The following is a 25633-nucleotide window of genomic DNA, read 5'->3' as shown; positions in this document are numbered from 1 at the left end:
GACTCCCCCTGTGATGTGCTGCTGTCTCCATGACAAATCAGTCTCCCACCCCTTCTCCCAGCGCTCTCCAGCTTGATCCGGCACGGGGGGCTTCCAGCACAGCATCTAGATTTGCCAACAGACTTCCCTGGGGAAGAATGGGATCTGGGAGGGCACAGCGGGGATTTATTAGCTTGGCTTAGCCATAGCCAAGTGCCCTGCCGGACTTTCAGGCCTGTTGCATGGCACATCCCACGCCTGAGCAAAACCCCTGCCTCCTGCTTGGGTTTGATGCTGTAAAATGGCCGTGTCCCTCCAAATCTGCTGAGGGAACGCCAGCCCTGCTAAGAGCGTTACTTTGTGCAGTTTTGCTTACATCACAGGCAAAAACCCCCCACGTCCACACAGAGAGCCCCGTTCCTGGCCAGGCAAGACCCCGCGTGACAGCAGCTTCTGCCGCGGCTTTGTCCTTGAGTCCGTTCTCTTCTCTTGCTTTAGCTAAAATCTTCCCACAGACAGGAGTGCTTGCTGTGTGCCAGGTTTGACCTGAGGCCAGTGAAATTTTCAGAGTTCTTTTCTTGCTTTCAGGCAGTGGCGCATCCTCAGCTATTTTGCTTCTGTGTTTTCCCACCCGTGGTGGCAGCTTTGGAGCAGTAACTCAGCACGGTGTACCTGCCGCAGTCGGAGGCGTCTCTAAGTTAGCACAGAGAGGGGAAGGAAATCCATGTTATTAGGCTCCACTGGAGGGGCTGAACCTGCAGTGGGAAGAAGTTTTGCTTTCCCAAAGTCAAGGGCTGGGAAACTTGCTCCTAAAATGACCCTTTAAAAAATAGCGAGTAATGCCACAAAGGAGTCAGTTCACTGCTGGCAATCACATTTTGCTTGGTGTTAGCAATTCAGAAGAAGCCCATCTGCAGGAAATTACCATGACAATTTCCTCTTTGGAATTACAGCTGTAACTCCTTTTCACTGTAATGGAGGAGGCAACCAACATCCTCCTCTCCCCTCACTTAATGCCAATTACTCTTAAAACTTGAAGCCAGGTACCCATACAGAGCCACCTCTACCCCATCCTGCTGCCCAGAGGCCATCGCTGCTGCACTTGCAGGCTGTCGGGAAAAACACCCCGGAGGTGAAAACCAGCTACTTTTGTGCTATTTTGTCATCTCTAACGATGGATAGGCACTTGTTATTTTCACACTGTAAACTTTCAGTGTGAGAAGGCTGTTCTGCTGCATGGTTGTAGAGTGTCCGGCATATTTGGCTCTGATTTTGTTGAGGTTTAAAGTGTTAAATCAGGTAAATAGCATCAGATGTTTGCAGTGTTGTTTCAGATGCCGGGTGTGAAAGCCTTCTCTCCTGGAAGGGTGTGTGCCGAGGAAGGGCAGGCGAGAAGAAGTGATACTGTGCAGGGAGAGAACGACTCAGCGTGTGACGACTAGATGGCGTGTATTTTGAAAGAAACATTTTCTCTAAGAAACACGTGGAGCAAAACATGCCAGCTCCAAAAGCTGCAGGTCTGCAGCTCTCAATGTGTTTGCAATTCTTTTAGGACCAAAATTGGTCTTGCCCATTGCAGGCTGGTGTGGTTCATGTAGATATTAAGACAGCCATTCACCAGAGGAAAGAAAGAAAAACCTGAGTAGAAAATGTGCTCCTGGGAGGCCATTCACAAGCCAAGCCTTGGTAAGGTGGCACCAACAAGGCCAAGGTATCACTCCAGGTCCATGGGACGATGCTTAGCAGAGATGGACCTAGCGTGTGACTGAATTCAGGACCTCTTCTGCGAGGTTTTGCCATCATGCTGCTGCTTGAGAAGACCTTACTCCATCACCAGCTGCCTTAGTGCTTGTCAGCACCTTCCTGCTCCTCCCAGCGCTGCTGCTGGTGCTGGCGGGAGTTTGATTCTGATTTAATCCAGGATTTTAGAGGAGGGAAAAAATAAAGTTTTGACAGTTCCGTATATAGTCCTCTGACTCACAGATTTCACGTGTCAAACGCTGAAGACGGGTTAAGTAGAACTAAGTTCTGGATTTGTTATAAATAGGCATTAAGTAACATGAGTGTATTACATTTGCATGAAAATATGGGCCTGATCCTCTAGCTTACCCCAGAGATGTTCTGTGACATCGATGGGACGCTCCAGGTTGGTGAGCTGAGATCGGAGCCAGCCCAGCTCTGGCCGTTCCCTGCAGCCTCTATTAAACTGGACCCAGTGAAAAAGCGACGTTGTTGCTGAAATTAGGAAGGATATGCGCTGCTTGCACAGACAGATTAAAATCTGGCCCTTAAAACAGTACAAGCAGTTTAATTAGACCCCAAATCTGCAGCTGAAGGAATAATTTCTCCGTGTCAATCGGCGCTTAAATGTACCTGTTAAATCGGGGAAGACGGGTTAAGGTGAAAATTGCATAGAAAGTCACTTTTCTTTTGTTTCTCCCCGAAGATGGAGATTTGTTGGATTCAGACGTTACAGACGATCTCATCCTGCTCCGCTTACCATTCTGCTCAGCCACAGCTTAAAGGTCCACCCAGACAACGAAGTCACCCTCATTTGGAGCAAGACTGACAGTTGAGTATTGTTTGGGTGAAAATGGCCCCCTTTAATATAATAAATGCTTGTGCAACAAGTGTGACGGCCACTGACTACCAAATCAGATCCTTCCTCAACAGTTTAATTTACTGACTTCTTCTTTGCTAAACAATTGAGAATTGGTCCATGGAGAAGGAACACAAAAAGGACAGGCGCTGTGGACTGTCTTTTGAGGCTGGACTAGTCCAAGCGAAGGGAGAGCAGGCTTTTGAGTCACCCAGTGGCATTGTTTCTGGAAAAATAATGTCCGCCCCTGCATCTCTACCTTTATTCTGAACTGGAGCTTGGGCCCTATTTCTGCTGAGGGTGAAGAGAAGCGAACCAGAGAGGAGGGATCTGCAGTATGAGGCAGTCAGGGCCACCGAGACAGAGTGACAGCCTCATCCCTGGAGAGGTGGTGGTTATTATCCCACGGAGCTGTTGATCATGCAGGAATGGGATGAAAATCCCCTGTCTGGCCAGCACTCTACCCCTACCAAAAAGCCACCCTCCTTGCCTCTTCTGCTCGGCACAGAGTGCTGCTGTGCCGCCTTCAGCACCTGCTGAATTTCCCTCCAGAGGCAGCTGCGTTTCCTTTGCCACACGAAAATAAACCCGTTCCTAGTTACAGCGTATGTTTCTTGAGTGTGCAGGGTGGGATCCCTTGGGATTAAAGCTGCTGCTGTAACTGTGAGCTCCTTAATGACATGGTTGCTGTAGTTCAGGTCAACAGGGTATTTTCTTTGGCTAAGTGTCCTGCCAAGAGTCTAGAATGTGGGGGTGGAGATTATACTTACTTTTTTTTCCCCTCTCTTTCTTTTTTCTAACCTGTACGTGCAGATACTAGAGCTGGAAAAAAAGATGGCGAGGCAAAACCGGGCGGCAGTGAAGGCGAAGCAAGCAAACAGTAGCAAACAGCTGCAAAAGCAGATTGAGACACTGGAGCTGCATCTAAACAACGTAAGCAAACATTTTGCAGACCTCCGGAGACCATGTGTGGGGCCACACTGGGGCCTGTGTGCAACCCCCTTTTTGGCCAGGACCAAGTGTAATGCTGCAGATGCATTTGGTTGAGACAAACTGCATAAAGGAGGAGCTGGCTCGTTCCTCTGGCCTGCTTGCTCCCAGAGTATCTCAAAGGCTCCTTCAAGCTTGGTGAGCCAAATGCAGCACTTGGGCCATGCCAAGAAGCCTGAGGGTCTGCACCTGTTTAGTGATAAACCTGAGCTGCCTGCAGCCACCTTGCCTTGGACACCACCAGCTCCTGCTCTGTGCCATGATCAGCCTAGCCTGCTGTTACCTCCCCTGTCTTGGGGAGGGGGATAGTACAGGAGCAACTTCAGAGAAGAGATTTGTCCCAGCTGTGGTCAAGGTCTTTCAGCAGAAACCTGACGCCCCCAAGTCCCGCACCAGCTTCAAACCTTTTGCTTGCCTCTCCCCAGGTCACCGTCCATTTCCATACCATCCTGTCCAGAAACAAAGAGCTCCGAGAAGAGATTGAAAAGCTGCAAATCCAGAAAGCTCTTTTGGGCAAGCTCTCCTTGAAGCTCCATAAGAAGCTGGCTCAGCAGAGGAGAAGGATGAACACTGCCGCTGAGCAGTGCACACAAGGCTACAAGCAGCGGTACGTGGCCTTGTGAACCCTCTGTGGCAAACTTGGCGCTGGTGGGCAATGCCAGCGACGGGTGTCGATGTAAAGAGAGGCCATCTGCAACTTCAGAGAGAGGATGCACCCGCTGTTGTCTAGAGCTGGGTGCTAAGGCTTTGGTGCTTGGTCAGTGCAGGGAGACCGGTACCTCCAGGGGGGTTTACTCCACCTATGCCAGATGTTTCTCAGGATGTGGTGAACTGCCCTATGGAGCAGCCTCTTTCCCCCCGAGTCCCATCTCAGCCTGCATGGGAGGGTGCAGCAGACCTGGAGCAGAGACCAGCCAGCTCCAGGCAAAGTGAGCTTGGCTGCCACAGCTGGGTGCTGTGTCCGAGTACAAACCCCCAGCCAGAGCTGTGTTAGCTGCTGCTGGCCTCGGGCTAACGCAGCTGCATCTGCATGGGAGCCGGCCAGCGTGCACAGCATCACGGGGGTTTTGCTCGGCCAGGCACAGAGATGCATGGGAATGGGCAGGACTACAAATCCTTATACCTTCCCGTGGTGTAACCTGCTGCTCTCTGTGCTCAGGATGGGGGCTCTGGCAAGGATTGCAGCCTTGAACAAAAGACACATAGAAGACACAGTCCAGCGCAATGTTGAGCTGCAGGAGCGGAAGCGTGCCCTAGAAAAGGAGAACAAACTAAAAAACTTCATGCTGACCAAGTGCAGAGATCGCTCGGAATTGGAGGAAGTGGCCAAAAAGAGAAAAGGTACCAGATGAGAGAGAATACCTGCAACTGGTAGCACAAGCCAGGAGTTGGCAGAGTTGCCCAAGGGGGTTGCGTATAGAAGCTTATGGCTCTGCACCCCAAAGGCGGGACCTCTCCCCATAGCTCTGCACCCCAAAGGCGGGACCTGTCCCCTGCCTGCAGGCTCCTTCACCCAGCCTTCAGCCTACAAGTGGAAAGGATGAAGAGTGATAACCAAGTGAAAGCACCCAGCATCAAGTGTCTTGGGGTGCCCTTGGGGCAGAGGGAGGGGTGGGGAGGCAGGGAGCTGCCCCTATGGCTCCTTTTGTCCTCTTGGGGAAGGATCCCACCGTGTTTGCCCCGTTCCCATGAGGACAGGGAGCTCCCTGCTTAGTTTTGGGTGAAATAAAGACACTCTCTGCCCCTCTGGCCCCAGCCCCCACGCCAAACCTCAGGGCACCTGCAGGGAAAGGCTCTGCAAAGGGAGCCCTGCAGGGACACGCACAGCCAGGCCTCTTTTTCCATCTCTCCCTCAGCCCTGAAGGCAGCCCAGTGGGCCAAGCAGAGCCAAATGGAGAGCTTCGAGAGCCAGGAGGTGGCTTACAGGCGCCTGCTGGAGCTGGCAGAGGACGGGAACTTTGACCGCCTGGTGGATAACTTCATCGAAAAGGAGGGGAAGAACTTTGCCTCCTTCATCTACATCACTGAGCTGAAGAACGAGATGGAGAAGATGAAGCAGAGGATCAAGGATGTCCAGGTCTCTTCCAAGCTCTTCATGTCTGCCCTTTCTCAGCTGGTGCTTTGGGGCTGGCGTGGGTTTTTTTCCTCTCCCATGTGTCCGGCCTCGCTGCTCACAGCGGAGCCCAGCTCACAGCCTGCCACACGGGTGGGATTAGGGGAATGCAAAGCGGTAGCCCAAAATAGAACTCCCACAGACAGAAGGCTGTGTTCTCAGAGCTAAAAGTGTCTCTGCTGCCACCGTGTACCCAGCAGTATGCAGGAGGGCCAAGAGCTGCCTCGGCCTTGAGTGGGGCTGGCTGGAGTGAGAAGGGGGGTCATGACTTGTCCTCCTGCCCTGGGGACAGTGGTCCCCAGAGGGGTCAAGTGGGATGTCCCTGCTCCCAGGGTGGAGGGATGGTCCCCAGCCTCTCTTGGGCACATCTGGTGAGCATTCAGCCAGTATGCCCTCCATGTGCTTGTGTTTACACAGAACGAAATTACAACCCTTATGATGGACCGGGAGGACGCAGAGACGGGCAACTTCCATGTCCTGCAGGAGCTGGAGGTATGGCAGCCGGGATTTCCCTCTGCCAGGGCAGCAGAAGCCTGTGTGTCCCGGCATGTGTCCTAGCGAGTGTGGTCCCGTCAACACCGCTCTGGGCAACGGCTGGAGAGGCATGGGCAGAAAAGGGCCCTGCATTGGCTTTGGCAGCCCTGTCTCCCAGTGCATGATGAGAGGGTGACTGCAGGGCTTCTGCCAGCCCTGGTTCTCTGGCACCTGGGGCCTGGGCTGTGGCATGGGGAGCTTGGGATCCCCTTCACAGAGCCTTTCCCCTGCAGGGATGGGAGCATCCCACAGCCCCTCCTGGGCCGCCTCCAGTGTCCGGACTGGACTTGGCCAGGACTTGGGGGTGGGGGGGCGCGAGCAGGGGGCTGTTGTGACACCTGGCAAAACCTTTGCGGATAGGAAAAACTAGTGGAAACCACGAGGGAAGCCAACTGGTGCGAAGAGAGATGCAAAGAGAGCAGCAGAGTCCTGGGCCAGATCAAATGTGGCGTGGAGGCCCTTTTGGAAGTAATCGGTGGCGATGCTACGAAGACAACGGAGCAGCTTGGAGAAAATGGGCAGATCACGGATGGGAATCTGACGCGGATTTTAGGTGGGTCAGGGCTGCCCGCCTTCGCTTGCCACATGGCCCAGACCTTGTCTGTCCACCCCCTGCTTGCCCCGTGTTTAGATTGAGCTGGTTTCCTGCCCCCACCCCGTCATGCACGGGTGTCCCTAATGGGAATTTGCGATGCCAAATCCCCAGGAAATTCAGGAGCCAACCGGGACGTAGAACCACCCCGGTGGACCCCCCAGGCCCCCATGTTGGCTCTGGGTGTGGGACCCAGCCTTGACCCCTCGCCCCTGGGGAGCCTGACGGCACTGCCTGGGGGGAATCCATGGGTCCTGTGCCCAGCAGACCGCCGGGGCCGCGTTTGGGCAGGGCCCGGTGGAGGGGCCCTGTGGGACAGCATTCCCTCCCACCCAGGTCTCGTGGAGAAGGAGACCAACGAGCTCCTGCTGATGGAGAGCGTCCTGCGCTACACGCGGGCTGAGGGCTCGCAGCCGGCCCAGCCCTTCGCCAGCCCGCTCCTGGGCACCACCAGCCTCCCGTGGGTGATGGATCGGGCCCGGCTCTGCCCGCCGCCCCCCGCCCTGGACAGCACCCCCGCCGACATCGCCGCCTGTGAGTGAGGTGGGAGGGAGGGGCTACGGCCAGGCAGACAGCCAATCCACAACCCCCTCATGGCCGCCTGGCCAATCCCCCGCTGCCACCTCTCCTCCCCAGCCAATCCCCACCGGCCTGTCCCACCCCACCACATCTATAAGGCCTGTGCCGGCAGACACGGGTGTCCTTTTCTTGGGCAGGGGAGGTGCCGCTGGGCCACGGGCAGCTGCACCAGCTGGTCCTCCAGAGCTGCGAGAAGGAGCTGGGCCACGCTGCCGCTGCCGCCAAGAAGGGGAGCAAGAGCCTCAAGGAGTGAGAGCCCGGCACGGAGGAATGAAATAAACAGTTCCGCTCCTCAGCTGCCCCTCTGCTTCTGCGCCCTGGACATCCTTCCATCTCCCAACACCTTCTGCGGGCTTCAAAAGCTTGCCGGCTGATATTTCGGCACGGCTTGGCCCACTGCTGACAGCAGCCATGGCTGGGGGTGGGAACAGCTGCTCTCCGGCGGGGGGGCCGTTGCCGTTGCTCAACGCCACGCGCTTCCCGCAGCTGGGCATCGCGGGAATGGTGCACTGGGGACATGGTGACCACAGTCCCGGTCCTGCACCATGCCTGCCCGAGGGGCTTGGTGAGGCCACGGGGGGATGCAGAGCGGGCTCGCGGGGCTTTGCCTGCTAAGCTGGGAGAAGCCGGCAGCTCTCTGCTGCCTGAAGGAAAGCTGAGCTCAGCGCTGGTCCTGGGCTGGTGGGACCAGGTGGCTGCTAGCCACCAGCCCTGCGTGAAACAGCCTGTTTGGGTCTGGGAGCTGGGCCACGCTGGGAACCGAGGAGGCAAGGGGAGGAGAGGGCACGCGAGGGTGATGTGCAGGGGCCGGGAGGCTGGGGCAGGGGGGTCTGGGAGGGCGCGGGGGCTCCCGCCGGGCACAGCCGCACTGCGCAGACACACTAGAAACTGGAGCTTTGGCCCTATTTCTGCTGAGGGTGAAGAGAAGCGAACCAGAGAGGAGGGATCTGCAGTATGAGACAGTCAGGGCCACCGAGACAGTGACAGCTTCATCCCTGGAGAGGTGGGGGTTATTATCCCACGGAGCTGTTGATCATGCAGGAATGGGATGAAAATCCCTGGGAGCTTCCCCCAGCCCCGCCGGGAGCCTCAGGCTTCAGTGCCTTCCCAGCATCGCTCTGCCCTCGGTTGTGATTTTTCTTACCTAGTGCCACATTCTGCTTTCTGCCATGAAAATCATTTCCAAGTAAATGCATCCTCAGAGCCTGTCCGTCTGGCTGTGAATTAGCCTGGAACTGGATGGCTGGCTTGTTAGCTCATCAGAGTCTCCGGGATAACGGCAAAGCGCAACCTCAGGAGCGATGTGCTGGCTGGGGATTTTGCTCATCGCCTTGAACTGGCCACACCCTGCAACCTGGGCCGCAGATGCCCTTTGCTCACCTTCAGCACCTCCTCTGTTCCCGTTCATCCCAGAGCTGAGTAAGCAACACCAGGTCTACAAAACACAGCCCTGCTGCAGCCTCCAGCGCTGTCTCGTGCTTCTGCCCTCCAGGGATCTCTGGGTTTGCCGAGTCCCTGGGAAGGAGCTGGCCACGCACTCCAGCTTATGAGGAAGGGATTATCACAGCTCTTGTGACTCAGCCCGTGGCTCCCGTGTGCTTCCCTGCACGGAAGGGAGAGAAGCAGGCAGGAATCCTCAGTTTGTCCCCTCTACCGGGCTGCCTGAAGAGTCTCTGTCCCCAGGGACATTCCCCAGGCCGGCAGTGCCAACCATTGGTGCTGTCCCGACGGCAGGCATCTTGAGGGTGTCTGGATGCTGAGGGCAATGGCAGTGAAGTGGTGATTGCAGCCTCTCCACAAGGAAGACAGGTAGGAAGGCCAGGGAGCCGGCTGTGGGGCCGGCAAGGAAGGGAAAGCAGCTCTGTGGCCCCAAAGTGCTGCTGGGGATGGTGAAGCCCTGGGTGCTGCTTTCCAGTTGGAGCAAAAGGCTTCCAAGTCCCAAATTACGGGCTGATTCAAACACCGCAAAGGGAAGCAAGAATGGGTAAAATGTGGGTTTCTGCTTGCTGTGGACATGCAGCCAGGGAGATGCTGGAGCACATGCTTCAGGGCTGGCTGTGGGACACGGAAACCACTTGGGTCTGTTTTGCGTGGGCTCCCAGCGCTGCCCATGGGGTGGGTGGGGGTGCCCCGGCCGCCCCCTTGGTGACAGTCACAATGGAGACCCCATCCATGCTGCGGTGGGACCTGGCAACGGGGCCAGTGCCTGTTCCACAGAGCCTGGGGCAGGGAGCAGGGCTGGCTCCCTGCCAGGCTCTCCTCTCTCCTGCACTTCCCGTGGGAGGCAGGGGGCTGCTCTTTGGGAATATCTGACTGCCACCGTGGTCCCATCCCCTGGCTGGAGAGGAACCGCAGCACCCTGCGGTGGGGTGAGCAGCGCTGGGGGCAAGAGGGGAGCCCGGGGGGCTGCAGCAGGGCTGGGGGGGACCAGCGGTGGGGGTGAGGGCTGCGTGGTCAGCCCCAGCGCCTTCCCTGCCTGCGGTGGGACAGGGGCTGAATCCAGGCGATATCCCCCACTTACGCTCCCCGGGGGCTCTGCCCGCTGGCATGGGGGGCCTTGGCCTCGCCGGGATTTCTGTGGAAACCCAGGTACTGGACAGGGTGGAACAGCTCAAACCATCTGTTCATCCCCTACTTATAAACTCGACAGGAGGAGTGTGTTTTGCGATGACATCACTACGGATGCTCTCCTTTTATTCATCGCGCAGCCGTCTGTGATGGTTTCCTCATGTGCCAAACACGCGAGCGGGTGCTGAGGGACAGGCAGGGGGACACAAACACCCCCTTAACCAGCGTTTCATTTCTCCCCTTGGGAAGCAGGTCTGTCCCCGCAGAGGCTCCATCATCCCCTTCCCGAGGCGTCTGCAGAGCAACCAGCAGAGTTAGCTGGAAGAAACGATGGACTCCAAGGTATAAAGTGAAGCACAAACCCAAGGTGAACTTCTCTGCAGGTGCAGGTCTGCCACGGGGACCTCCCCTGCAGAAATAAACGTGGCGGTGCGGTCAGCCGGGCAGGCGGTGGGGAGCCAGGCTTGCTTTGGCCAGCAGTGTTGGGTTGTGGGGGGACTAATTCTGCAGCCCTCCTGTACTGGGCACGAAGCTGTGAGGCGGCTCGGCAGCTCTCATGGAGTTGGTTTGGATGACTCAGTGTTTTGGGTGGTCAGGCATATTGTGACGTCATGAATACTGGGTGGCAGCGAAGAGCTGAAGGTGGTGACAAACGGCTGGAGGTGGTGGTGCCATCCACCCGCTCCCCAGTGTCCAGCTCTGCTGTCTACCGCTGCTGGTCGTGTTTGCTCAAGTGACCAAGCTCTCCCTCCCTGTGGCAGTGGGGAGAGCCCTCTCTGGAGCAGAAGGTTTTGGACGTGCCCGCGATGGAGAAAAAAAAGGTGTCTGAAGCCGAGTTCAGGAGACTGCAGAGAGAGTTTCAGAGAGCAGCGGAGAAGAGGAAATCTTACGGTGCCAACGTGAGGCAGCAAATGCAGGCTCAGGAGTGAGTGCAGCTTTGTGTTTGGAAAGTTCCTCCATGCCGAGATCTGGGGACCCCGGTGCTGAAGTGAGGAGGGGTGAGGACTTGCTCCGGTATTGCAGGTGGGATGTGCTAAAGGTCATTTGTCGTTGTGTTTTTACAGAAAAGAAATAGCGTTGCTGACTCAAGAACGCAAAGAGGTGTTATTAACGCCGAGCCAGATCCCATCCCCAAGAAATAGGATGCGGGATGAGAGGAATTGTACGGGGCTCCAAGGCCTTTTGCAGACCAAATATCAGTGTGATTCCCTGATTAAAGACAGAAAAGCCCTGTTAGCGGAGCTGGACAAGGAGGTAAGAGCATCTGGAGCGTTCCCTGGCTGAGCACGGTAGAGCAGTGCAGAGTCACAGAGTCAACCCTATGTAAAACGCACTTGGTTCAGGCTTTGGAATATAATGCTGCCTCCTGGCAAAAACCACAAGACAATGCCAAGAAGGCAGAGCCAGGCTCCCATTCAAGTCAGCACTGGCTGGAAACGTAAGGTCTGACTCTCAACCACCTTCTTATCCCACGGGTCTCTGCAGCTGCTCTTTGACGGCACGCGCCTGCCTGGGGTCACACAACATCCCTCTGCTTGTCCCTTGAGGGTTTTTTTTTTCCTCATGGAAAAAAAAAAAGACAAAACTGGAACAGTCAGTTGTGCTGCCTGAGACATGGGAAATAGAGGAGCAGCAACATCTAAGGGATGTCCCATCACTTCTCCTGAGGACAGTCTGGTTGGGTTTGGTCAGTGGTGGGGTGGCATGCCCAGGGCAACTCAGGGCTACAGAAGTGACAGGTCCCTGCAGCTTTCTGCTCTGGACAAGCCACCCATGACGGAAGCCAGGGAACATGCTCAGGTGGTTTGCAGGTGCTAGATGTGCTGTAGTTTTCCACAACAGGGTTAGCTTTCAATCAGGGATCTCTTGGCTGAGTCATACCTCTCCCACCTGCCCCCGGCTTCGTTGCTCTCCAACTACTTCATTCTTCTCATGGATTTATTTCCTCTGGCAGCTGCCCACTTCTGACAAAAGTTTTCCTCCACTCATTCCCAGGGAGTGCTGCGCAGACCCCTGTCTGGCCAGCACTCTACCCCTACCAAAAAGCCACCCTCCTTGCCTCTTCTGCTCGGCACAGAGTGCTGCTGTGCCGCCTTCAGCACCTGCTGAATTTCCCTCCAGAGGCAGCTGCGTTTCCTTTGCCACACGAAAATAAACCCATTCCTAGTTACAGCGTATGTTTCTTGAGTGTGCAGGGTGGGATCCCTTGGGATTAAAGCTGCTGCTGTAACTGTGAGCTCCTTAATGACATGGTTGCTGTAGTTCAGGTCAACAGAGGGTATTTTCTTTGGCTAAGTGTCCTGCCAAGAGTCCAGAATGTAGGGGTGGAGATTATACTGACTTTTTTTTTCCCTGTCTTTCTTTTTTCTAACCTGTACGTGCAGATACTAGAGCTGGAAAAAAAGATGGCGAGGCAAAACCGGGCGGCAGTGAAGGCGAAGCAAGCAAACAGTAGCAAACAGCTGCAAAAGCAGATTGAGACACTGGAGCTGCATCTAAACAACGTAAGCAAACATTTTGCAGACCTCCGGAGACCATGTGTGGGGCCACACTGGGGCCTGTGTGCAACCCCCTTTTTGGCCAGGACCAAGTGTAATGCTGCAGATGCATTTGGTTGAGACAAACTGCATAAAGGAGGAGCTGGCTCGTTCCTCTGGCCTGCTTGCTCCCAGAGTATCTCAAAGGCTCCTTCAAGCTTGGTGAGCCAAATGCAGCACTTGGGCCATGCCAAGAAGCCTGAAGGTCTGCACCTGTTTAGTGATAAACCTGAGCTGCCTGCAGCCACCTTGCCTTGGACACCACCAGCTCCTGGTCTGTGCCATGATCAGCCTAGCCTGCTGTTACCTCCCCTGTCTTGGGGAGGGGAATAGTACAGGAGCAACTTCAGAGAAGAGATTTGTCCCAGCTGTGGTCAAGGTCTTTCAGCAGAAACCTGACGCCCCCAAGTCCCGCACCAGCTTCAAACCTTTTGCTTGCCTCTCCCCAGGTCACCGTCCATTTCCATACCATCCTGTCCAGAAACAAAGAGCTCCGAGAAGAGATTGAAAAGCTGCAAATCCAGAAAGCTCTTTTGGGCAAGCTCTCCTTGAAGCTCCATAAGAAGCTGGCTCAGCAGAGGAGAAGGATGAACACTGCCGCTGAGCAGTGCACACAAGGCTACAAGCAGCGGTACGTGGCCTTGTGAACCCTCTGTGGCAAACTTGGCGCTGGTGGGCAATGCCAGCGACGGGTGTCGATGTAAAGAGAGGCCATCTGCAACTTCAGAGAGAGGATGCACCCGCTGTTGTCTAGAGCTGGGTGCTAAGGCTTTGGTGCTTGGTCAGTGCAGGGAGACCGGTACCTCCAGGGGGGTTTACTCCACCTATGCCAGATGTTTCTCAGGATGTGGTGAACTGCCCTATGGAGCAGCCTCTTTCCCCCCGAGTCCCATCTCAGCCTGCATGGGAGGGTGCAGCAGACCTGGAGCAGAGACCAGCCAGCTCCAGGCAAAGTGAGCTTGGCTGGCACAGCTGGGTGCTGTGTCCGAGTACAAACCCCCAGCCAGAGCTGTGTTAGCTGCTGCTGGCCTCGGGCTAACGCAGCTGCATCCGCATGGGAGCCGGCCAGCGTGCACAGCATCACGGGGGTTTTGCTCGGCCAGGCACAGAGATGCATGGGAATGGGCAGGACTACAAATCCTTATACCTTCCCGTGGTGTAACCTGCTGCTCTCTGTGCTCAGGATGGGGGCTCTGGCAAGGATTGCAGCCTTGAACAAAAGACACATAGAAGACACAGTCCAGCGCAATGTTGAGCTGCAGGAGCGGAAGCGTGCCCTTGAAAAGGAGAACAAACTGAAAAACTTCATGCTGACCAAGTGCAGAGATCGCTCGGAATTGGAGGAAGTGGCCAAAAAGAGAAAAGGTACCAGATGAGAGAGAATACCTGCAACTGGTAGCACAAGCCAGGAGTTGGCAGAGTTGCCCAAGGGGGTTGTGTATAGAAGCTTATGGCTCTGCACCCCAAAGGCGGGACCTCTCCCCGTAGCTCTGCACCCCAAAGGCGGGACCTGTCCCCTGCCTGCAGGCTCCTTCACCCAGCCTTCAGCCTACAAGTGGAAAGGATGAAGAGTGATAACCAAGTGAAAGCACCCAGCATCATGTGTCTTGGGGTGCCCTTGGGGCAGAGGGAGGGGTGGGGAGGCAGGGAGCTGCCCCTATGGCTCCTTTTGTCCTCTTGGGGAAGGATCCCACCGTGTTTGCCCCGTTCCCATGAGGACAGGGAGCTCCCTGCTTAGTTTTGGGTGAAATAAAGACACTCTCTGCCCCTCTGGCCCCAGCCCCCACGCCAAACCTCAGGGCACCTGCAGGGAAAGGCTCTGCAAAGGGAGCCCTGCAGGGACACGCACAGCCAGGCCTCTTTTTCCATCTCTCCCTCAGCCCTGAAGGCAGCCCAGTGGGCCAAGCAGAGCCAAATGGAGAGCTTCGAGAGCCAGGAGGTGGCTTACAGGCGCCTGCTGGAGCTGGCAGAGGACGGGAACTTTGACCGCCTGGTGGATAACTTCATCGAAAAGGAGGGGAAGAACTTTGCCTCATTCATCTACATCACTGAGCTGAAGAACGAGATGGAGAAGATGAAGCAGAGGATCAAGGATGTCCAGGTCTCTTCCAAGCTCTTCATGTCTGCCCTTTCTCAGCTGGTGCTTTGGGGCTGGCGTGGGTTTTTTTCCTCTCCCATGTGTCCGGCCTCGCTGCTCACAGCGGAGCCCAGCTCACAGCCTGCCACACGGGTGGGATTAGGGGAATGCAAAGCGGTAGCCCAAAATAGAACTCCCACAGACAGAAGGCTGTGTTCTCAGAGCTAAGAGTGTCTCTGCTGCCACCGTGTACCCAGCAGTATGCAGGAGGGCCAAGAGCTGCCTCGGCCTTGAGTGGGGCTGGCTGGAGTGAGAAGGGGGGTCATGACTTGTCCTCCTGCCCTGGGGACAGTGGTCCCCAGAGGGGTCAAGTGGGATGTCCCTGCTCCCAGGGTGGAGGGATGGTCCCCAGCCTCTCTTGGGCACATCTGGTGAGCATTCAGCCAGTATGCCCTCCATGTGCTTGTGTTTACACAGAACGAAATTACAACCCTTATGATGGACCGGGAGGACGCAGAGACGAGCAACTTCCATGTCCTGCAGGAGCTGGAGGTATGGCAGCCGGGATTTCCCTCTGCCAGGGCAGCAGAAGCCTGTGTGTCCCGGCATGTGTCCTAGCGAGTGTGGTCCCGTCAACACCGCTCTGGGCAACGGCTGGAGAGGCATGGGCAGAAAAGGGCCCTGCATTGGCTTTGGCAGCCCTGTCTCCCAGTGCATGATGAGAGGGTGACTGCAGGGCTTCTGCCAGCCCTGGTTCTCTGGCACCTGGGGCCTGGGCTGTGGCGTGGGGAGCTTGGGATCCCCTTCACAGAGCCTTTCCCCTGCAGGGATGGGAGCATCCCACAGCCCCTCCTGGGCCGCCTCCAGTGTCCGGACTGGACTTGGCCAGGACTTGGGGGTGGGGGGGCGCGAGCAGGGGGCTGTTGTGACACCTGGCAAAACCTTTGCGGATAGGAAAAACTAGCGGAAACCACGAGGGAAGCCAACTGGTGCGAAGAGAGATGCAAAGAGAGCAGCAGAGTCCTGGGCCAGATCAAATGTGGCGTGGAGGCCCTTTTGGAAGTAATCGGTGGCGATGCTACGAAGACAACGGAGCAGCTTGGAGAAAATGGGCAGATCACGGATGGGAATCTGACGCGGATTTTAGGTGGGTCAGGGCTGCCCGCCTTCGCTTGCCACATGGCCCAGACCTTGTCTGTCCACCCCCTGCTTGCCCCGTGTTTAGATTGAGCTGGTTTCCTGCCCCCACCCCGTCATGCACGGGTGTCCCTAATGGGAATTTGCGATGCCAAATCCCCAGGAAATTCAGGAGCCAACCGGGACGTAGAACCACCCCGGTGGACCCCCCAGGCCCCCATGTTGGCTCTGGGTGTGGGACCCAGCCTTGACCCCTCGCCCCTGGGGAGCCTGACGGCACTGCCTGGGGGGAATCCATGGGTCCTGTGCCCAGCAGACCGCCGGGGCCGCGTTTGGGCAGGGCCCGGTGGAGGGGCCCTGTGGGACAGCATTCCCTCCCACCCAGGTCTCGTGGAGAAGGAGACCAACGAGCTCCTGCTGATGGAGAGCGTCCTGCGCTACACGCGGGCTGAGGGCTCGCAGCCGGCCCAGCCCTTCGCCAGCCCGCTCCTGGGCACCACCAGCCTCCCGTGGGTGATGGATCGGGCCCGGCTCTGCCCGCCGCCCCCCGCCCTGGACAGCACCCCCGCCGACATCGCCGCCTGTGAGTGAGGTGGGAGGGAGGGGCTACGGCCAGGCAGACAGCCAATCCACAACCCCCTCATGGCCGCCTGGCCAATCCCCCGCTGCCACCTCTCCTCCCCAGCCAATCCCCACCGGCCTGTCCCACCCCACCACATCTATAAGGCCTGTGCCGGCAGACACGGGTGTCCTTTTCTTGGGCAGGGGAGGTGCCGCTGGGCCACGGGCAGCTGCACCAGCTGGTCCTCCAGAGCTGCGAGAAGGAGCTGGGCCACGCTGCCGCTGCCGCCAAGAAGGGGAGCAAGAGCCTCAAGGAGTGAGAGCCCGGCACGGAGGAATGAAATAAACAGTTCCGCTCCTCAGCTGCCCCTCTGCTTCTGCGCCCTGGACATCCTTCCATCTCCCAACACCTTCTGCGGGCTTCAAAAGCTTGCCGGCTGATATTTCGGCACGGCTTGGCCCACTGCTGACAGCAGCCATGGCCGGGGGTGGGAACAGCTGCTCTCCGGCGGGGGGGCCGTTGCCGTTGCTCAACGCCACGCGCTTCCCGCAGCTGGGCATCGCGGGAATGGTGCACTGGGGACATGGTGACCACAGTCCCGGTCCTGCACCATGCCTGCCCGAGGGGCTTGGTGAGGCCACGGGGGGATGCAGAGCGGGCTCGCGGGGCTTTGCCTGCTAAGCTGGGAGAAGCCGGCAGCTCTCTGCTGCCTGAAGGAAAGCTGAGCTCAGCGCTGGTCCTGGGCTGGTGGGACCAGGTGGCTGCTAGCCACCAGCCCTGCGTGAAACAGCCTGTTTGGGTCTGGGAGCTGGGCCACGCTGGGAACCGAGGAGGCAAGGGGAGGAGAGGGCACGCGAGGGTGATGTGCAGGGGCCGGGAGGCTGGGGCAGGGGGGTCTGGGAGGGCGCGGGGGCTCCCGCCGGGCACAGCCGCACTGCGCAGACACACTAGAAACTGGAGCTTTGGCCCTATTTCTGCTGAGGGTGAAGAGAAGCGAACCAGAGAGGAGGGATCTGCAGTATGAGACAGTCAGGGCCACCGAGACAGTGACAGCTTCATCCCTGGAGAGGTGGGGGTTATTATCCCACGGAGCTGTTGATCATGCAGGAATGGGATGAAAATCCCTGGGAGCTTCCCCCAGCCCCGCCGGGAGCCTCAGGCTTCAGTGCCTTCCCAGCATCGCTCTGCCCTCGGTTGTGATTTTTCTTACCTAGTGCCACATTCTGCTTTCTGCCATGAAAATCATTTCCAAGTAAATGCATCCTCAGAGCCTGTCCGTCTGGCTGTGAATTAGCCTGGAACTGGATGGCTGGCTTGTTAGCTCATCAGAGTCTCTGGGATAACGGCAAAGCGCAACCTCAGGAGCGATGTGCTGGCTGGGGATTTTGCTCATTGCCTTGAACTGGCCGCACCCTGCAACCTGGGCCGCAGATGCCCTTTGCTCACCTTCAGCACCTCCTCTGTTCCCCTTCATCCCAGAGCTGAGTAAGCAACACCAGGTCTACAAAACACAGCCCTGCTGCAGCCTCCAGCGCTGTCTCGTGCTTCTGCCCTCCAGGGATCTCTGGGTTTGCCGAGTCCCTGGGAAGGAGCTGGCCACGCACTCCAGCTTATGAGGAAGGGATTATCACAGCTCTTGTGACTCAGCCCGTGGCTCCCGTGTGCTTCCCTGCACGGAAGGGAGAGAAGCAGGCAGGAATCCTCAGTTTGTCCCCTCTACCGGGCTGCCTGAAGAGTCTCTGTCCCCAGGGACATTCCTGGGGCAGGGGGTCTGGGAGGGCGCAGGGGCTCCCGCCGGGCACAGCCGCACTGCGCAGACACACCACGCCAGCCCAAGCACCGCTCACACCAGCGGCTGGGTTTCCTCTTGCCAAGGGCAGTTTAATGTGGATGCCATTGACGCGTTCCCCAAGGGGAGAGGTAAAGGGACCCCCCGCCCCCCGTGCACCCCAGACAGAGGTGATCCTGCCAGCCCCAGCGCCGAGCGTGGGCTAGTCCTTCTCTTCACCGTGCGTAATGATGTGGACAAGGTTTTTGTAGTCCAGGTTGCCAGAAATGTCCGGAGGGAAGGCTGCGAACATCTGATCGACCTGCCGGGAAACAAACGGGTTGAAAAGGCAGCGCAGAAGGGCTTTGTGGCTGGGGGTCTGTCGGGGTGGAGGGCACAGGAGGCTGGCGGAGGGTGGGAAGGAGCTCGTACCTCTTCCTGGGAAAACCTCTCGCCCTGCGTCATCAGCATTTCTTTGATGCTGCAAACAAGAGCACGGTGAGCACCAGGGTGGCCTCGGTGAGGACACCCCCCTGCCCCCCGTCGAGGCACCCCTTACTCACTAGGCAGATTTCAGGCCTTTCCCCTCTGGATCGAACACCTTGAATGCATTCAGGATTGTCTCCTCCGGGTCAGCACCTGCGGGTGACATGGCCACAGCCGTTGGAGGTGGCGGTGGAGGAAGCCAGCTGCAGCCTCCTGCTTCTCCCAGCCTTTGGGGAGAAGGTGAGGGCCAGGCTGGGAAGTGGGGGGCCCACAGGAATGCTGACCCTGCAGCTGGGACCTCGACCGTGGGTGGTGGCATGTAGAGGAGCAGACATAGGGTCATGGTGTGCCCACAGAGCAGGCGGTGTCACCACCGCCCTGGCGTCCGGCAGCTATCTAATCTTTCGGGTGTATTTATAGAGCTCCAGGCACAGACTCGTGGGGCCTCGTAGCCTCCTGCAGATCTGCCGGGGGGCTGCGTGCCTTGGCTTGTGTAAGTGATACAGGGTGCAGCTGGATGGGCCCCTTGGGTCAAACCCATGCTGTAGGTAGGGCCCTTGCCAGGGTGGCACTTGGTGGCACCGTTGCTGTCAGCAGGCTCAGAGGCACTGCAAGATCTCCTGGCCCCTTTTTTCTGGAGGGACAGCAGCAGCACAGCCTGTTGGTTTTTTTAAACGGCTGTGGAAACTGAGGCATGGGGACCTGCTCCTCCCCCGCAAGCGGCTGGGGAGACATGGGATGAGATCCAGCTCTCTGCATGGGCAGCCCCAGCCCTGCCTTTGGGACTGTTGGTATGGCAGGTTGGCACGAGTTTTGGGGTGCAGGGACCTGCCTGGGGACAGCTGCTCAGGGTACATGGCGCTGAGTTTGTCCTAGCTGTGGTGCCTTGGGATGGGCAGGCGGGGGTAGTGCCCAAGGCCACGATTTGGAGGACAAAGACTGGAGCTCTTGGGGAGAGGGGTTCTTGCTGGTTATGGTCCCAACAAAGCCTCTGTCTCTGGGGGGGGTCCCTGTGTTGCAACTGGGAGAAGGTGGCACTAAAGGGTGTGGGAGGGGTGGGTGAGGGAGATCATTTCACAGGTATCCCCGGGTTGTCCCTAGGTGTCACCTCTTGGCCGTGGCGTGGGAGGCATCTTTGCTCTGACCCACTCCCCAAGCTCTGCACACCGCAGCATGGCAGTCGGTGCCACCTGCCTTTCCTTGAGCAGCTCCCATCTGAGGCCTCCAAGGAGTCTCTGATGGGTCTCGCCTGGAATGGTGATGGAGATCCTGGGAGCTGGGTGGCCTCCCCATGTGGGACGGGATATTAGTGATGGTGTGGGTGCCCACCAACCCCGCCAGCTTCCCGGGTGCCCCCTCACCTTTCAGTTTCTCTCCAAACATGGTGAGGAACACAGTGAAGTTGATGGGGCCGGGTGCCTCCTTGATCATCTCATCGATCTCCTCGTTTTTCACATTCAGGCGTCCTAGGGGAGAGCAGCGTTGGGCGACTTGTGTGTCCACGTCCTGCTGCAAATTCATGCAGACCTCTGCGCTCCGCTCTGCATACTGGGGGCTAGAAGACACAGCACAGGAGCCTTCCCCTGGAGGATTTTGCGCCCAGCCGAGGGAAGCGGCACAGCCCTGGGGAGCCACCTTTGATAAGGAATGGCAGTAGCAGAAGCGATGATGGGAGAATCACGTGCTGGCTGAGGGTGGGTGGGCTGGACATGTCCAGCTCTGGTTTCTCGGGCTGCAGGATCACAGCAAAGAAGGCTGCAAAGGACTGAGCTGTGCCGCTTCCCTCCTGCACGGCCCCATGGATCAGCCTCCTTCAGCCCTCCTCAGAAGCTGTTTTGGGTCAAACCCACCAGCACTGTGGTTCCCCCTGGCCCCCAGTGCCAGAAACGAACAGGACTGAATGCCTGCGTCCTCTTCCCTGAGCTTGGGGTGTCTTTGGGACTCCCCAGCCCCATCGCTGCTTCGTGCTGACCTCCACGACGGGAGAGCCAAGGTTGCAACTTCAGAGCTTCCTACAAACCCCGTCAATCCCTGTAACACCCGTACACCCAGGGATGCTGTGGGACGGGCACAGCCAGGCAGGGAGCATTTGGCTGTGTGACCCAGGAGCTGGCTCTCTCTGGTACCTACGGGATAAACCACCCGCTGCTGCAGGAGCTGCTCCGAGTCACCCGGCGTGGGATCTCACTCCCTAACAGAACTGGGTTTGGATCAGGCAGTTTCCAGCAAAACAGGAGATCCAGTTAACTGCCGGGGCTTGGCTAAAGGGGGGCTCACAGCTGGTTTCTCACTTAGTAAGTCTAACGTTGTTGAAGCTCCTGGGGAAGGTCCTAAAAGGGGGCTCACCGAGTGCAGCAAACGTGTCTCTCAGATCTGCCTTGTTGACGAAGCCATCCCGGTTCTGATCCATGATGTTTTAAAGCTGGTGCCGGTGGCCACCCTGTCCCTGGAGTTCACGCCAAGGGGGCTTGTGGGGTTGGCCCATGTGTCCCAGTGCTGGCTGGTGGCCGGAGGCCATCTCCTCTGCCACAGACGGCTTCTGTGCCCTCAGCCACGTCCCTGCACCTCAGGCTGCCATTGCAGGGGGGCTTGGGGGCATCCTTCCCTTTCCTTGCACTCCCTCCCTGCATCCCCCTTCTGCTGGCAGCATCTTCGGGAGCTCTGGGAGGGTTTTATCCATCTCTCCTTCGTGTTCAGAAGGTTTGCATGTTTAACAGCTTGTTCCAAACAGACCTAATTTAGCATCTTTGCCTGATTGAGCTCCATTTTCACTCGGACTGCGGCAATAACCAGGAGGATCTGCCCAGCTCAGGGGTCTGGGGAAGAGCTGCCACCCACAAAACCAGGGGCCGGCTGGGCCGGGGAAAAGGCAGGTCACGGGGACGAGGATGGAGAATACCCCCATCCCTGGGCTGTGGCCTGTCCCAGGGATGTGCCCCGTGCTGGGCGCGGGATGTGGCCCCAGGAGGATGCAGCTGTGCTGGCCTCCTGAGCCAGAAATAGCAGCGTTATCTGCCATGCGCACGCCCAGCCGCACCGTAGTCGAGATAATTTGGGCAAAGCAGTCAAAAAGGCAAATTAATTAAAGCGCATGTGCTAATTGTAGGGGGCATGTGCCTGAAAATAAGTAGCCGCGGCAGAAGCGTGGCCGGTGGGGGGACCCAGGCACCCGGGGGCACCGAGGGCTGAGGCCAGGCACAGCTCAGTGCACGCGCTGCAGGAGCTGCGGTGGGCACCGAGGGGAGGCGGAGGGGCGCTGTGCCCCCCGAGGCGGCTCAGCCTGCGCTCCTGTGCCCCCCTGCGCCCCCCTGTCCCTTAGTGTCCCGCTCGGGTGCCGCCCCAGCCCCCGCAGTGCCCCCCGTGCGCCCCCGCCCCGGCCCGCTGGGACGCGCTGCAGCGCGGCGGCCGCCGCCAGGTGGCGCCATTGTAGCGGGCGCGGTGCGGGCGCTGCCTGGTCCCCGGCGGGGCAGGGAGAGGGGAAGGGTCGGGGGAGATGGGAGGGCAGGGAGAGGGGAGGGGGCAGGGGGAGATGGGAGGGCAGGGAGAGGGGAGGGGGAGGGGGAGAGGGCAGGGCAGGGAGAGGGGAGGGGGCAGGGGGAGATGGGGGAGCAGGGAGAGGGGAGGGGGCAGGGGGAGAGAGGGGAGGGCAGGGAGAGGTGATGGGGCAAGGGGAGAGGGAGAGCAGGGAGAGGGGAAATGAGAAGGCAGGGAGAGGGGAGGGGAGAAGGCAGGGAAGGGAGAAAGCAGGGAGAGGGGTGAGGGCAGGAAGAAATTTGGGGAGAGGGGCAGGGAGAAAGGGGCAGGGGGAGAGGACAGTGTGGGGGGCGAGGGCAGGGAGAGGGGCAGGGGAAGAGGGATGAGGGGAGAGGGCAGGGAATGGGAGGGACAGAAGGGAAAGAAGCAGAAGGGGGAGGTGCAGGGAGGAGCGAGACAGGGAGAAGGGTAGGAGGGAGAGGGCAGGCTGCCATGAAGTTACAGCAGCCGCGGTGATGGGCTGCCGTGCTGTGCAACACTTCAAACCATTTGGGAGAGCACGGCACAGAGGCTGGAACAGCTGGTGCCCCGCTACGGAGCATGGCTCCTGCCTCCCTGGGCCAGGCAGAGCCGGGCATCGCTGGCATCGCTGGGCTGACCCTGGCCTCTCGGCTGCAGGAGGCAGAGACCCTGCTGCAGGGGGCACGGGGTAGGCAGGGGAGCCCCTGCCAGGGTCTCCCAGACCCCAGGACCCAGCTCCGCTTGGTGACAGCTGACAGGGCTGTGCTGCTTCATGGGATGGGAACAGGGCTCTGGCAGTGGCCCTCTGGGTCCCCATGAGGGTCTTTCTGCTCTGTGCCCCGGGCTGAAGCTGGGCCCCAGCTCCTGGCCAGCCCCAGGACCTGATGGCGCTGCTGTCCCTTGGTGTGGCGCCTGCCATCCCCCTGCCCATCCTTGGGATAAGGCTCACCGTCACCGTCACCGCTGGCCCGTCACCGCTGGCCTGCGCCAGCATCACCCCTCGGCCACCTACCGGGGCCAGATCACCGCACAAAGGACCTACCATGTGGATCGCAGATGTCAGGAAGGAGAGAATAAATTAATGCCTGAAATGGGAGTATGCTGAAATCCTTTTCTTTTCTTTTTTTTTTAAAGTACACAGAAAAGCCCCTTCCATATTTTAATGAAAAGCCTTTCAGAAGAGGAGGCAAGAGGCTGCCATTTACAACGGGCTATTGTCAGGCGCACAAAGCAAACCCTTCTGGAGACAAACTGATTTATTAACCCGCACCTCGCAGCCCTCCCCCGGGCGGGCGAGCCCTTAGGGTCGGTGGGCGGTGGGGCCGGGCTCCCCCTGCTCCCCCGGGGTTCCCCGGGGTCCAGAGGGACGCTGCCCAAGGGGACACGGGGACACAGGGGGAGCAGGGATGGAGGGTGCTGCCCTGCACCTCTCCATCCCTCTGTGTGGCACAGGGCACAGCCCCTCTCCTCTTCCTTACGGCTCCCATCGATTTAATAGTGATTTGGCCAAACAGAAACATTCCTCCAAAGCCCACAATTTAATTTGCTCACCAAAGATGCCGTTAGTTCTATTTCTGACTTACGAGCAGGCTCCCCTGTTCCCTCAGCAGCAGAGTGGGGCAGTGATGTATGGGCATAAGATCAGCTTTGTGGGTGCGGGGAGAAGGTCCCCTTGGTGCGACCTGTCTCTGATGGTGCCCAACAGCAGATACCTGGAACATCTTGGTCATGAACAGATTGAGCCATCCCCAAGGGGAGGACACCTTGACACCTTGGCATCAAACAGCAGAAACCAACTCTCACCTCAGCTAAGAGCATCCATCCCACCTGGGTTTATTGACCCACCTGTAACCACCCACCACCACCACCAGCACCAGCACCACCAGCACCAGCACCACCCCCCAAGCCCAAGCCCAAGCCCAAGCCCAAGCCCAAGCCCAAGCCCAAGCCCCACCCCCACCCCCGGCCCTGTGCAGGGCCCTGAGAGAGGGATGGAGGGATGGAAATGAATTCCCCTGGAGGGATCCCCGCCTTGCACAGCTGGTGCTCTCACTGCTGGCTAATTGCAGCCTCATTAAGCCAAAGGTGAGACACTTGCCTGGCACCACCAGCAGACCCAACCTCATTACAAATCTCAGTGCCTTCCAGGGGGCTCAGGTTTTCTGGTTTTTGTGGTTGTGGGGGCTGAGAGAGGATCTATTTATTTCCAGAGCAAAGCTGGGTGCTTGACTTGGGTGCACTCCAGCAGGGACAGTGCAGAGGCTGGTGATGGTTGGGGTCTTGGTGCATCCATGGAGTTTGCTGTTGATGCCAGTGGTGCTGAGGTTTCAGCTGAGTGTTTGCAACTGCATTGGGCTTCACCAGTTCCAGGCGGGCCGGGTGCTTTTGTTGCTGCACTGTGAGCAGGACCTGCCGTGGGAGCCCACTTCTCCAGCCAGCTCTGGAGGTGGGGAAGGAGCTGGAGCGGGGGTCTTGGGAGCGTCCAGGCTCTCTCTAACACAAGCCGTCTTGGCTCTTGCAAATCCTTTCTTTGAACTTTGATTTTCTGTTCACTTGTTCTTCTGCCTGAGGCGTTTTGCAATTGTGGGATTGTGAGCAGCTCTGAGTTTCTCTGACTGGAAGAGATGAGAAAGAAGAGATCATTTCCTAGCCGCTTGTGCTACAGCGTGGTACCAAGGTCACTTTGGGTGTCTGCCTTACCCTTTTGGACAGTTTTCCTGGTGCCGGTGAGCTTCAGATGGCGAGAAGGGAAGGAGCAGACCTGTCAGAAGCACCCGCAGAGCCGGGTGCGGTTTGAAGGCTACTCCTCTTCTTCAGTATCTTCTGAACTCCAGCTATACTTTTTATTGGAATTCCAAGGGTTCTGCAAAATGCAAGTAACGTCAGCAGGATGATACCTGAGCTGCCAGGTGGGGCCAAGCCCCGGGATGGGGGGGATGCTGTTCTCTCCCCAGCCATGTGCAGGGAGAGGCTCCAGTGCCACAAGAGCCACGGCAGTGAGAGGAGCCAAGAGCTTTGGGGCTGGGATGGTGGAAGACCCCGAGTGACAGCTGCAGGAGTGCTTGTCCTGGCTTTGCTGGCATCCATGTGCACGGGTAGTGGAGGCTGCCGGGATGGCTGACCATCTTCCTCCAGCCCCTCCAACTCCTCCACTGGGATCTCCGCCGTGGCAAGCGGTGACGGGTAAGATGGGAGGAGCAGCACGCTGGTGAGCCAGGGGGCTACTGCGTGCTGCCCTCAGCCTCCCCGCAGCTTCAGAGGCAAAGCAGTGCCCGGGGCTGGTGAGCCTGGGCCAACGCTGCAAGGCTGCATCCCCCTCCATGGGGGGGGGGTGGGGGGGTGGGGTGGGCAGCTTGCCCCACGCTGGGCCTTGGGGACCAGAGAAGGGCTGTGGGTTTGTGTCACCACCTGGCAGGAGCCCTGGGCTCTTCCATGCGCAGAGGCGTGCACGTGTCTGCACAACAGCTTGGGGTGTTACCTGCTCCTTAGCAGGAATATTAAAACGCTGCACTTGCTTGGTCTGCAAATACCCGCTGCAAAACGTACCCGAAGGGGCAGCTCAGCCCTTCTCCGCTGAAAAGCGAGTCACGGCCGGTGATGCTGGGGTCCCTCTGGTG

The 25633-nt window shown here is 58.2% G+C and overlaps 3 protein-coding genes and 1 long non-coding RNA gene across 5 annotated transcripts; 3 read left to right on the top strand and 1 right to left on the bottom strand.

Annotated features, from left to right (window-relative positions):
• Positions 1 to 3258: 3258 nt before the first annotated feature.
• On the top strand, positions 3259 to 7681 carry LOC129783773 (coiled-coil domain-containing protein 63-like). The gene is made up of 9 exons (XM_055795077.1): positions 3259 to 3276; positions 3323 to 3511; positions 3994 to 4175; positions 4728 to 4909; positions 5425 to 5645; positions 6099 to 6173; positions 6576 to 6768; positions 7144 to 7341; positions 7524 to 7681. Exons 1-9 carry the CDS (start codon positions 3259 to 3261, stop codon positions 7637 to 7639), a joined length of 1374 nt encoding a protein of 457 aa, XP_055651052.1. The 3' UTR covers positions 7640 to 7681.
• A 2469-nt stretch (positions 7682 to 10150) lies between these two features.
• Positions 10151 to 10879, top strand: LOC129783803 (uncharacterized). Its single transcript, XR_008745711.1, has 2 exons — positions 10151 to 10296; positions 10716 to 10879. It is a non-coding gene; the product is annotated as an uncharacterized LOC129783803 (long non-coding RNA).
• A 160-nt stretch (positions 10880 to 11039) lies between these two features.
• Positions 11040 to 16628, top strand: LOC129783802 (coiled-coil domain-containing protein 63-like). Its single transcript, XM_055795374.1, has 9 exons — positions 11040 to 11208; positions 12339 to 12458; positions 12941 to 13122; positions 13675 to 13856; positions 14372 to 14592; positions 15046 to 15120; positions 15523 to 15715; positions 16091 to 16288; positions 16471 to 16628. The coding sequence occupies exons 1-9, from the start codon at positions 11098 to 11100 to the stop codon at positions 16584 to 16586; spliced, it is 1398 nt and encodes a 465-aa protein (XP_055651349.1). The 5' UTR covers positions 11040 to 11097; the 3' UTR covers positions 16587 to 16628.
• A 1429-nt stretch (positions 16629 to 18057) lies between these two features.
• On the bottom strand, positions 18058 to 22014 carry LOC129783756 (myosin regulatory light chain 2A, cardiac muscle isoform-like). 2 transcript variants are annotated; one of them, XM_055794792.1, is made up of 5 exons: positions 20868 to 22014; positions 19883 to 19987; positions 18599 to 18674; positions 18468 to 18516; positions 18058 to 18357 (listed from the first exon to the last, which is right to left on the bottom strand). In XM_055794792.1, exons 1-5 carry the CDS (start codon positions 20929 to 20931, stop codon positions 18259 to 18261), a joined length of 393 nt encoding a protein of 130 aa, XP_055650767.1. In that variant the 5' UTR covers positions 20932 to 22014; the 3' UTR covers positions 18058 to 18258. The 2 variants fall into 2 exon arrangements, with proteins under 2 accessions (XP_055650767.1, XP_055650766.1); XM_055794791.1 differs by lacking the exons at positions 19883 to 19987; positions 20868 to 22014 and having other exon boundaries at positions 18599 to 19871.
• Between the last annotated feature and the right edge of the window lie 3619 nt (positions 22015 to 25633).

Source organism: Falco peregrinus, chromosome 2, assembly GCF_023634155.1.
Source record: "Falco peregrinus isolate bFalPer1 chromosome 2, bFalPer1.pri, whole genome shotgun sequence".
Classification (NCBI taxonomy): Eukaryota; Metazoa; Chordata; class Aves; order Falconiformes; family Falconidae; genus Falco; species Falco peregrinus.
The sequence above is the reverse complement of the archived record's forward strand: the minus strand, read 5'-3'. Positions and strand labels throughout refer to the sequence as shown.